The 13,203-nt window shown below is 38.6% G+C and overlaps 1 protein-coding gene across 2 annotated transcripts in view; it reads right to left on the minus strand.

Moving 5' to 3' along the window:
• Window positions 1–686: 686 nt before the first annotated feature.
• The window catches only part of KIAA0232 (KIAA0232 ortholog), a 70,068-nt gene continuing 57,551 nt past the window's right edge, over window positions 687–13,203 (minus strand). For both annotated transcript variants that reach the window (XM_087736211.1, XM_087736212.1), the window contains exons 7-9: window positions 4,891–4,972; window positions 2,777–2,874; window positions 687–1,802 (exon numbers count right to left, since the gene is read on the minus strand). In XM_087736211.1, the coding sequence (XP_087592337.1) occupies window positions 1,623–1,802; window positions 2,777–2,874; window positions 4,891–4,972 (360 nt within the window). In that variant the 3' untranslated portion in view covers window positions 687–1,622. The remainder of the gene's footprint in view (window positions 1,803–2,776; window positions 2,875–4,890; window positions 4,973–13,203) is intronic.

Below are 13,203 nucleotides of genomic sequence, written 5' to 3' on the forward strand. Positions count from 1 at the left end.
AAAAGCGTTGCATGAAGGATGGCATGGTTTTCCAGCCACGGATTTCAATTCTTACATTATCAACTGAATAAAGGCAACAAAACCCAGGTACTCGGAAAACCTTTCTAGCACAGAACATATTTCAAAGGCAGTTCAGCTCATGTTTCAAACAGCCGTAGTTCTCATGAGGTTTATTGCCTGTCAAAATTAATGGTTAAGCTTTTCAAGTCAGTATTGGACTTTCTGCACTTCCCGATGTTATAGACATGCTGCTATCGTATAGACTAGTTAGTTGTTGTTGTTCTTTAAACTATGAGTTGGTAAAAACTTAGAATGTTTAGTTTTGCAAATATTGCTCCTCCTGGCTTATACATTTTGCATAATGTGTTAAAAGCACAAGGAGTTGATAGTCTTGTACAGATGCAACTTGACAATGTATTGACTTTCTAAGTTAACAAAATAAAATTTAAAAGCAAGTCACATAAAGCAACAATCACTACTGCAATCACACACGTATGTTGTAAGTCATCGCCTTCCCGACCCCCACCCACCGCACACGTAACTTGCCCCACACATTCTCTCAGAAACACAAAATGAACTACGAGATTTACTAAATTACAGCCACAACAGCAGCTAACTGCAGCAGCCACAGGATTTCTGTCAAGTGAAGCACTGACCCTTTGCATTTAAAACACAGAACACTCTGAGCGTTTTAGATAGTTTCAGTCATTCAGGCTCAAGTTCAGTACAGGATGCTTTTGCAGGTTACATGAATGCCATCATCTGCAACAAGACAACACTCTCATTACTCGTTACAAAAGTCACAACAATCCACACATCACCCCAGTGGTTTATTATTTTTGGTGTTACTTTTTAAACGTCTGCCCCACATTGGCAAGTTGCTAAAAAGGACAAAAAAAAAGAAAAAAAAGGAAAAAAAAAAAAAAACACATTGCCTCCATACCTACAAAAAATCCTTGGCTTCTCCAGTTAGCAAAAATACAAACCATGGTATCCTCAGTGTTGGTTTGCGGGAGGGGGGACTCACAGGATAGAAAACACAGTTTCTGTAAGTCTCTAAAGCACAACCCTGTTGTTCCTACTTCAAAGTTATGAGATTTACTGAATGAAGACTGGACAAGTCATTCATGCTTTTCTCCTGCATTCAGAAAGGCACTGATAGATTACAGTGTTAAGTATTTATCTCCCAGTTCTTAAAGAACAAAGCCTAATGTGCAGAAAGCTGAAGTCTCTGAATAGCAGAAGTAGTTGTAGACACTGCGATGCTAAGAAGATAGTAATAGTGGTAGGGCTACAGTTACGAATGAAAATAACTGCAATTAAGATGCAAAAAAGCAGTGGTACCACTAAGACAAGCACATGCACATCCATTCTTGATTTGACAACACAATCTAGTCTAGTTCAAATAGCCAAGAATTTAACAGTTTTTTTGGGGAAAAAAAAATCTTCAACAGGACAGCTGTGTCCTCATCTATAAAATAAGCAAGAAGAGAAAGATAAATACACATCTGAATCCATTAACTGAAGAGGAAACTCAAGTTGTTGTTTTAGAGCTACAGACCCTCAAGAAGGATAGTTTTCCATCTCGTGTTACTTTTAAATCATGTTCTACTCTGCAGTTTTTATAGTTGAGTTCGAGAAAAAAGCTCCTCCTCACACGGATCAGCCCATTCACTTCCACCTTCTGAAGCTGTGTCTTCAGAGCTGGAGCTATCACTGGAGTAGACCTTCTTCCTGAAGCCATTTGGTTTTGCCTCAGCATTTATATCATCTGCACATCTTGCTTCATAAACAGAAGAAACCTAAGGATTTAAACTGACAGTGTTGATGGGGAACAACAACAAACAAGCTTGCTGTTCTCTGAGCAGGGAGGTTATATGGTTTTCTAGTCGTTCAAGAGAGATGTCACGATTACAGGGCAAGTCCTCCACTCTCCTGACTCAGTCCACTACGTAGAAAGGACTGCAGAACAGCAGGAAAAAAAGGTGGGGCCTTTATTAATAGTTTTTTCCTGTTCCTTCATTTTAGAATTTGCACAAAACAGCAAGAGAATCAAAAGTGAACTCGGTTAGAATGCATCGTTACCACAAGTCGCGTTAGAAAATTACTGTAAAAGTTCTCTCCCAAATTTGGTAGTAAGTATTAAATATCAAGAAAACACAGCCCAGATCCGACTGAACTTCAGGCAAAACCAGTATATTTTCAGCTGACTCAGTAAAGCTATAGCAAGCATGTCACAGTGTAAATTTAAGTGCTATCATCACTATGAAGTTTAAAAGTCTATCAGTAAGTGCACGTGTACACAAAGATTTTCCCTACAGCAAAAAATCAGGGTTTTGCTCGTAAGCAGGACAGAATTCAGCATACACTACGTTTACGCCTTTAGTCACTGGTCCCTTCTGCCTTCACAGTGCACATCAGCCCACCCTACGCTTACTAAAATTAGAAGTTGAGGGAAAAAAGACTCATGTTTAACACACACGACAAGCAAAAGCCAAGTGTTCCCAAAGGAAACTGAGTTTGCTTAACTACTAGAAGTACAACTCTTTGTACAAAGGGCTGTACTCCCCAAAGTACACCACCGAGGAGTTTTCAGAAGAATGCTCAAGACACAGAAGAGATTAAAACACAAAGTAAGGAAAGAAAAGCTTCTGAAGGTTTTCATGGGAATTTCATTCGAGGCCAGACTGAAAACTGTGATGAAAGGAAAGACGTGGTGGCACACCCTTATAAAAGAAACAAAAAAAGCCCTCCCCCAAACCAACGACACACTTACCATATTAAAATCTAAAAGATGTTCATCATCATTGGATATTTCCTTTACATCTGCAAATTCTCCTACACCATTCTCTCCCTTGGCATTTGTATAACACTCTTACATTGTGTTTGTGGGGGTGTTTCAGAGGAAAAAGGAAGAAGAAACAGAATTGAGGAACACTGTTATTTATATTTAGGCAAAATCAAAGCATCTAGAGAAGTATGCTTGAAATTCACACTCTAAGCCATGTAAACTCTGTGCTTGTGGGGGATTTTATAGATTGACACCCTTAAAGAGATAAGCATAATATGTTATGGAAGCTTCATCGAATCTTACCTGGATAACCAAATAATTAAAAAAAGAAGCTACTTAGTTAATGAAAACATCTAAAATAGTAAGGTACAAAGAGCAAGAATTACTTTTTTATTATAAATGGTTCAGTGCATCTTTCAATTCTGATACCGCACGGTGGTTTAGATCATTCCTATTTTTATACCCACACAAAATACACTGCAACAGCAGCCTGACCCTGACTGAAGCTCAGAACCAGAAAAAAGTTGACATGAATGGCTGTGGTTTCTACTTACCAGAGTAAACTTCCATATATAATATCAACATGTATCATATCAATATATACGGATCACATGCATCAATATCCATATATAAAAAGTACCCATACAGAAAACTGGATACAGCTAAAGATTTGTGAAAGAATAACATTAGCTCTGAGGATGAAGCTCTAGTTTTGTTAAACTTTGTCTAAAAGAGGAAACCCTGGAACTATTCTACTTCACAGAAATTCTGGCACTGTATCAAGCAGGTTCTGGACTCCACAGTATTTTATACTGCATATTCTGTCTTCCTCTGATGGAGCGAGGTGGTGACACACTGAGACAGCTACGCAGGTTCACCAGCAGATGTCAGCAAAAAGATGACACAATTCACTCACAGGAATTCAAGGATCACTCCGTGTAAAATACATACTCAGGAGTGGGAGTCACTACATTTGCTAGTACACCAATAATACCTCTGCAATTATCACTGGGGGGGGAACTTTACAAAGGGACAGTAAATATTTCTATTTTGCAAATACTGAGCTTTTTTTCTAACATGGGAGGTTCTGCGACCAGTCCAGGAGGCAAATCAAAGTCCTGTAGGCATCAAGCTATTCTCTTTCACTGTGCAAACACATTTCTATAGTCGGGAGTGAAGTAAGTTCAGGTGTTCTTGAAAGTAACCCAAACTGTCCTAAACACCAAAGTAAGAGCATTTAGGCACCGAGAACTCCATTTGGTTGGTTGCACTTTAAGGTGCACTCCAAAAATAGTTCAGTAGTAATTACTGGCTAATCTACTTCCAGATTATTAAGGAACCAGGTCTCTGATCAAAAGTTTCTTGCACTGAGCCTCAGTTGGCATGCAGGCAAAAAAAGCCGACTGGATTCTTGCCTGCCCACGGAAAAGCTGGGCTTGGGCCAGCTGTCAGATGCTACGAATTCCTGGGAGGCAACAGAGAGCGCTGGAAGCTCACCTGCTTCCGCCCGCGAGCCGCCTGCCTACCAAGACTGGACTTACTCTCCCTGTGGGACAGAAAAATTCCCAGATTGTCACTGTGAAAGGAGTGGCTGAGAGGCAACTCTCTCTCCTTCCCAGCTTGAGAGAAATTCCACACATTCACTGAATAACTGGCATGTTATTTATGCAAACCCGTAAAAGGTAATTATCATGTTTTCACGTTCTTATAAAATTAGCTACCTAATAAGTATTACTCAGGTTGAAACATATTCAAAAATGTAATAAAGTATTTTCAGAGTCAGAGATTAATATTCTATTTACTTAATTCCAGGCTCTGGAATTAAGTAAATTTGCATAAATGTTAAGACTACTTTAAAAGCACTTCCATTTAAAAACTATTTAGAAGCATACTAGAGATCTATTGCAAACGTAACTGAAGCATCCCAGTTCTGTCTCAGATAAGAGAATTTATTGTGAAAGTTTACTGTTTGTTTTTTTTTTTTTAAAATACAGATGGGAGTTCCAATTCATCTGCAACAATTCAAATCCGTCAGAAAGAGCATTTCATTCTAACACAGGTGCAACAGCAAGTTAGTTCAAACAGGCATAGCTTCTTACCTTCACACTGCGATGCAGGAAAAAGGGGAGAATAGAGCGCCTTTTCCCACCAGCATTGCTTTTCCTGGCTGCCACTCATTCTCTGCAGATTAGTATTCAATATAGGAAAGCGTTTAGACAATAATCACACTTCATTATACCATAAATAATATACTTACATGTAAAGGAGGAAACTCGGGTATTACAACCAATTTGCTAGATCTTATAGGTCACACTGTTCAATTTCTAGTAGTAATGGGAACGGACTGTCAAACTACAACAGAACATCCATTATCTGAACTCTTATACTCAATAAGAACTCCACGCAGGGGCTCATACTTTGCTGATACAGAGTTGTACAAATCCACAACAAAAAGATGAATTCCAGCCCTACGGTGTATAATCTAAGTAAAAAACATGAGAGAAGAGATAGCTACCCAAGAGATGAAAATCCAACGAAACGAAACAACATTAGTCAACGTGACAAATAGTTCAGTGTAAAACGCAACAGAAAAGAAAGCAAACAAAAAGTGGCAAAATTTAATGTCTAAAGTCTGGAAGGGTTAATTAGCAGTGCCATTACCATCAATGGGCTAACATAAAATTAAACTAGAGAATTAATGTGTCGACATGAGGAAAAACTGGTTAGGAGGATGATTAATAATTTGTCTTCATGCTAAAAATAATCTCAACCTACGCACCAAAAATGCCTAAATACTCCCCCGGCCCCATATTTTAATGCTAATTTAATGTTACCAGAGCCCTTTCCTTGTAAAATTAATGGACATGGCTAAAATACCAAAGGCTTGTGACAACAGCCATGTCCCTAGTTTTATGACTGCATCTATGGTAACCCCATTAACCTTCAAAGGATGATGCCAGCTTTTAACATCCCCTATAGATATTAGATAGAATGATTCAAAAACAAACTATAGTGCAACTAGTTTCTAAAAAACATTAACAAATGAGCATCAACACTGAGTTTCTATCCAGCTTCCTCCTCTGTAAACCCGAGAACGTTTATGCATGGAAAATTAACGGGCCTCCTTTTGTTCCTCTTTTGTAGAACTACAAACCTATAGAACCTAAACTTACAAATGCTTCTTACTTAATAAAGAGAAGTCCCTCTCAAACAAAATATGCAGCTCAAGAGTGCTGTATTCAGAAGCGTCTGCCAGATTAAACTTTCTTCCCCCATGAAATTCTGCTATAATGAATATTGAAATTATCCATGCTGGTTTCCTCTCATAAGACCGAGGCATAGTCCTTTTGGAACCACCCTCCAAAAGCTCAAACCCCAACTCCAGAAAAAGGAGTTCTTAGAAAGTTAAACCATAGTTTAAAAAAAAGAAAAAAAGAAACAAAAGGGTGGGAAGCAAGCTCAAGAGTATTTGATGCAGGACTTCATAAGAAATATGTGCATTTACAAATAAATTCAATCATGGAAGCCTCACTCTGCTGCTGACTACAGATAGAGGCATCTGAACTCCACAGACACAACGCTTTATTAACTTCAAAGCTTCCCACATCGCTGGTGTCACACCTGCACTCGTATCTGCACACATTTTAAGCTGGATGAACCACAGTGGGTTACAAGCAAAGCCAGCTTGAGTCTGGCAGGGCATGGCAAGCTACGGCAGTCCTTCTTCCTGGGCTAAGTCACCATCAGAGCCTACGTGTCTGGGTCAGGACGGCTTGGTGACTGCACTGATGCTGGCTGCAGGCTGCCGCAGCTCCCGTGTCCTTCCAGCACTGCCTCGGTACCAGAGGAGTTAGCAGGAGCCAGAGATGCATCTTGTGGCCGCACGCAGAAGCAGCCCAGCGGGGCTCCAGCCTGAGCTCAGACCTGGCCCTCTCGCCCCCGTGCTGGCCCTTGTGGAATGATGTGCGTTACTTCTAAACCAGCATTAATGTCAGAGGCGTAAAGCAAAAGGACGGATGTAAAGACCCGCTATCCATACTAAAGCCGTTTGGGGGTGTTGTTTGGGAGGCGATGGAGGACACGAGCTGATGTCCATTTTATACATTTACTGAAGAAAAACATTTTCTTCTACAGTTGCTTAGATGTTTACTACAATCGTACAGTCTGCCATCACGAAAATTTCTGAAGATTAAAGTACCCTTAATTAGCAAATAAGAAATAGCAACTCCAGACTAGTCCCATGACTCTACCTTCCTTTTCTTTCCGTTTTAAAACTGTATTTTCAATTTATGCCAACTCCTCCTCTCACACCCACATGCACTTCCAGTATTTTATGAAAAGTTTTAATAAATTTCCCAGCTACCCACCTAAATAGCTATTATTCTCAATTGTACTAGTATTAGAAATTGAAAGTGGAAGTCTTTCCTCTCTGAAACTATTCGTATTTATTTTCCTCTTTTCTTAAGCACAGCTCAAAGACAACAAGGCAAAACCAACTGCAATGCTGTTGCACTCCCAGTCTTGCTGCAGGTCTGAGAGAAGACTGATGGGTTTCCTTTCTTGTTTTACAGCTAGACAGATGGAAACTGAGGCTTCTCTTAGAGCTTCTGGTTCAGGATATGTAACATCACTTGAGGACTTCAGCATTCACTAGCACAAACACTACAGTAATTCTATAGTTACAAAAGATTCTCTTCCCCCCAAATCCTAGCAGATTTCAGTCACAACTGTCTATGAATTTTCAGTAGATTCGGGTCAGAATTGTACAGCTAGATGCAAAAACTAAAACTTCAATTCTGCTTCTGTCCCCTCTCTCATTTGTCCCCTACTCAGAGTTAAGCCCACAGCAGAAAAAAAAAAAAAAAAAACAACATTTTAATGTTTGCTATTGTTTGTAGAAGAGTTTGAAAGAGTAAAACAATTTCAAAACTTTAAATAGCATTTATATGTTTTTCAGTGGCATTTAGCTCACATCTGTTCCTTCCAACATCATTTTATGTCTGTTTTCTCAAATGAACCTTCCTCAGGACTTCATACACCAGCAGGGCTGTCCACTTAGGTCTTTTATCCAAAATCTCAACAGAACCCTCTGGTATACAAAAGAACAATCAATCTTTGCAAACATCAGTACAAAAACTTTCTAGTTTTTTTCAACTAAAAATTCTAGTGCTGCTTCAAAGATGAAATTACAGTGAAACAACTCTGTAATCTAGCTGAAGTAAAGTAGCTAGCATGAAGGAGAGATTTTGTGAGCTTAAGTGGCTAACAACCGTTTTAAACAGCATATTTGATCTCCAGCATCATGATGGAATAGGAATTTAGTGTTATGTTAAGGATACAGTTGAAAAAAAAGGAAAACAAGCAGAGAAGTGAAAGATTGTGTCCTGCCCCATGAATGCCATTTCCTACAGCTGATGAGATTTTTCCTCACCTCTTCCACTCACACACCTATTTGAAATAAAGCAGCAAAGGACGATTACTGTTCCACAGTTTTATTGTATTGCTGCGTTCTTCGCAAGACTGCTATGGATGGCAATCCATAATTCGTTAGCTGATGAAGCTGTATTGTGAGAATGCAGCAGAATGTCATATTATCTTGATCTGGGGAAAAGGACAAGCGGCTTTGGTGAACACACTTCAGACTGCGCAGCTGGGCCTACCAGGACAAGTACCCAGGAGGAGCATTTTACTCTTTTGTTTTGCTTGTGTAAACTGTTCCATGCTCACTACAGCAAGGGACGTATCCAACACCACGCTTTTCGGCTGTCACCAGTGGGCAGCCTGATAAACAGCACCTTTGAGCGGTACTGTTGGTTTGCTGACACCAGATAAAGCTTAACTGTAGTTTCTGCATGCCAGGATACATAGTCAACTTTTAGGAGTATCTTTGACAGGGGCATTTAGGCAGGCGAGGAAACAGTGACTACCAAAGTTGGGAAAGACCAGGTCTAGAAGTATGAAAGCAGAATTCAAGAAAAAAAGACCCATTCATACGATAAAATGATAAGCCTGGTACTGTCACATCTGCAATATGAGGTTTTATTACCCGAATGATAAATGCGCAGATGGAAAAGACAGGGAACAAAAGGTGGGAGAAAGCTGGAGGGGGCAGGGGCTCCTTCCCCCTCTCCTTATGTATACAGATGTATTAAAAGGGAAGTTCATGCTGATAGATTAAAAAGAACACAAACCCCAAAATATTTATTTTATTTATATTTTGTTTTATATATATTTCTCCCCAGGTAAGATCTTGATTGCTCATACAAGTAGTTCATTAAGATATTACTTTATTCTTTCTTCTTGGCAGAAAATAACAGATAGTTTTATTTCGCAACCTCAAAAAAATTTCTTAGAGAGCATTTATGAGTATGCAACACATTTTTTTCCTCCACTAAGAACTGGTATAGGATGTGCTTAACACCTTAGATCTTATTTTATCAACAATCTGCATAGGGGGAAATATTAGTACAATTTTTTTTTTTGCTGTTCCTTAACTAACAAATTTTGTATGAAGTAGCAATCATTTTTGTTGAATTCCTTGCTTCCACCACAAGTTTTTTCCTAGTTACAGACAAAAGTCCACAGCAAGTTCATATGGCAGATTAGTCATTTGCTAGTTAGAAAAGTTACATTGGTCAGAACTTTATTCTTCAAGTAAAATTTATGCAAAGCATCTTCTCAGAGCTGGGGTCTACAGCTTTAAGGACCATCTGCCTGAAGGTCTTGAAAAAAGGGCACTTCCAGTATTTTATGAGAAGTTTTATTAAATTTCACAGCTACCCATCTAAATAGCTATTATTTTTCATCTAAATTGATATGCCTTTCAGGATAGACTATTTAGGCTTTAGATACTAAATTGGTAACACCAGCACTGAATATTTCTACACTTTCAGAATGCATGCTGACAAGGATCGAGGCAGTGACAAGAGTTTTGCAGAATCTGAACAGAATAAGCACTAAAGCCTCATTATGATCTGAATATTATCTGAAGTGTTATGACTGACAGTTTCATAACCAACCACAGAAAAAATAAGTCATATTAATCTGTAAGTACAGATTTCCTTGAAGCTGCTCTGCAACCCCTTACTATCAGAAAGAATACAAGAAACACATGAATAATTTAGAAGTCAAAGCAGCAATGAACCCATTGAATCCCATTCCAGAAGATCAGACCCTAATTTTAGTTCATCAGCTACCCAGGGAAGATACAATATGGCTCAAGAAGCTAGTCACAAATGAACAAAGGGAGCAGAGTCTAGACTTTATATTCTTAAAACCTATTTAGAATTCACCTAATTCTCGAATTCCACTGAAAATGTATGTGTAAGGGACCCTATGAGATCACCTGGTCTCTACTCATGCACAACACCAGCATCAACTACAATGCACTATTCCTACACTCTAAATCTCTTCAAGACAGAATTTCCACTGCTTCCCTAGAAATAATTAAGCCTTACAGTAAGCTCATTTTCTGGTTAGAATTCTTTTTCTTCAATTTCCCTTGCTGTGATTTAAGGTCATCACATCCACTTCCTTTGTGTTTACCAGAGCCTACAGGACAAGCACAGCTTTTTCCTTATCTCCTGTAACTATGAACATGGCTTCTGCAAAACTGCTGGGCTCTTCTTCAAGTTTCTCTCTCTCTTTTTTTTTTTTTTTTTTTTAGATAAAACAACCCCAGCTCCTTCGCTCGGTTTTCAAAAGTAGTGATCTTTGTGTTGCTCTCCTCAGGACATCTTTCTTAATAGAAGGTAAGGGGAGCTGAGCCCAGTACACTCCAGCAGAAGGCTTTCCAGCTCCAGCGGGGGAATCACTTCCCCTCTTACAGAAGGGCTTTCCTATTTATATATCAGAATGCTGTCTTTTGCAGTGTGTCACTGCTGATTTATGCTCAGCTTATGTTCTACTCGAAGATGCTTTTCTGTTTCACATCGTTTCCTCACCTGCCACTCCTCACATTGTGTTTGTGAAGAGGATTATTATTTTCTTTGGAAGTTTGTATTTGTTCCTGCTGGACTGCATTTTATTTTTCAGATCATTTCTCCTATTTAACAACCTTTTGATTCTAATCCTGTCTTCCAGTGTAACTGCAGACCTTCCCAGTTTGGTATCATCAGGGAATTTCATAAACATGTATTCTACTCCCCAGACCAGAAAAATTAATCACCTCCCTTGTCCCCTAGTAAGCCACTGACTGCTATATTGAGCGTGCAATCTTTTTGCCAAACCAATACTTAGAAAATTCCTCACTTTCTCGTGCATCCATGCCATTTACTGGTTAAAACATTTATTTAGGAAATTTAAGAGAGTCATTGGTAATACCCCAGGTTCTGTTTTCCTCTTTAAAAAGATATAAAATATATAAAAGGCAAACACATGTCCATCTTCTGTGTGTTCTCACACAAGTATTCTACTAGGCTTTTTTCAAATTAGTTGCTGCTCCTCATGGTATTTAGGTGACTATTCCTGTGACTAGCTGAAACAGTGTAATTTATCTGTACTACTCCTTTGCTTAGCTGTCTTTTCACCAAGAATTCAAACGACAACAAAAAATGCACTAAACAGTACCTTTTTGACATTATTTTTTCATAGCTTTCCAGGCTTGTTAGTTCTGTCTCTCAGAAATATCCTTCAGTCTTTTTTTCTGTTTCCAATTTACTTCTATGACTTTCAGGTGTACCAAATCTTTATTTTAGTGGCTTACTTTGTACCTTTTTTTTCCCCTCATGATTTTTATACTGTCACTGTGAACACCATCTTTTTAAGGTCCCTCTCATACAAGATACTTTCATCCTTCAAAATCTCAGCAAATTAATGGCTTATTAATTAGAAAGTTAGAGCTCCAAGTCTTTGTAGGTGTTTTCATCAGCTGCCACAATCAGCACATATCAAGGACCATCTGGACCAATCCTTTCTCAGATCACAGTTACTCTCTCTTTTACAGTGAAGTCCTTTGCTTTGTATGTGGATGACTTTATGTGCTCTTGAATGTTCTTCCCACTTGATTCTCTTGATTTTAAGGCATAAAGCAGACCCCTCTGAATTCTGTCTCCCCCTTATCACTACCTAGGTTTATGGCAGGTTATCTCCGACACTATTGACCTCAGAACCAATGTATGTAAGGCAGCCCTCTTCCCTTCCTCTCTTGACAGCCCTTCCTAAAGGAGTTACATGCTTACACTGCATTACTCCAGCCAAGCAAAGTACCTCACCAAATCTAACAGGCCAATTAGGTCACGAGATCCATAAACACTTAAGAGTTTTTGCCAGTAAAATTTCCTCATCCTCAAATGCATTTTCCTAGGCATGTTCAGACCTCAAAAGTTTGGTACCGATCCCAACAAAACCCACAAGTCCCTTTATCTATGGCAAGGACTCAATAGAATAAGAATTCTTAGGGCACGCCTACTAGATCAGAGCCCATATAAAATTTCTTGATAAAGAGATTCAGCGTTGTTATATTCAGAGACCACCAATTGGACCAGATTGTGTACTTACCCATGACTCCACAGTTAAATGATAAGAGCATTTACTTGGATGAAAAAGGACTGTACTTCAGTGGGTATTTTTTGTGGGGTTTTGTTGTTGGGGGTGGGGTGGGTGGTTTTTTGTTGGTTTGGTTTTTTTTTTTTTGTGACTCTTAAGGCTAGGTATATAATTATCATTCACTCTTGAAGAACTTCTGCAGGAGCTATCAACAAATTCCTTCTGCAAAATATGCTACAAGTCTAAAAGAAGTGCTCTAATATAGAAGGTAAAAGGGAGGAAACGGAACCATATTCTCCTACAGTCTTATAAATAGGAGGTATTCAAAGATGTGTGTTTGCACAGCACGTATATAATTAAAGTTTATGTGATGCAAAAGAGAATGTTTTACTATTACACTGTGGTCTACATTAGTATTTTCACACGCATTATCTATGGAAAAATGTTGGAGGTACCTCAGAACACAACTCAAACTTTATGTTAGATAACAGTGAGTCAAACAATAACTTTAATTTTTATCATAAGTCAGTAAAAGGAGGCACAGAAATTTCATTTAAAAAGAATCCTTTACAAATGTTGATCTATACTCATCAGTCAATTCCATAGCCCCTGCTCAAGTTAAAACTCTTTTTCCCATGCATGTATGTGTGGGGTGTGTCCAGGAAGAACGCTTCTCCTAAACCATTCTAATTCTAGGTATTTTATATTGATTTTGTTTAATGCTCATGAAAATAAATAATATCACTCTTAAAAAGAAAAAAGTTCACACACAGAAGACATACTTGCATGACATTTGCACCCTTCCTGTACACGATATAGTCATTATCTCTACTGATTAAAGTTCACTTCATAACCAACATATTATTAAAATTGTTTTAATGCGTAAAAATCCCCTCTTCTTTTACAGATAGACTTAACTACAATAA

The sequence above is a fragment of the Nipponia nippon genome, unplaced genomic scaffold (genome assembly GCF_047370975.1).
Source record: "Nipponia nippon isolate SJK-2023a ecotype South Korea unplaced genomic scaffold, ASM4737097v1 scaffold_6, whole genome shotgun sequence".
Lineage (NCBI taxonomy): Eukaryota > Metazoa > Chordata > Aves > Pelecaniformes > Threskiornithidae > Nipponia > Nipponia nippon.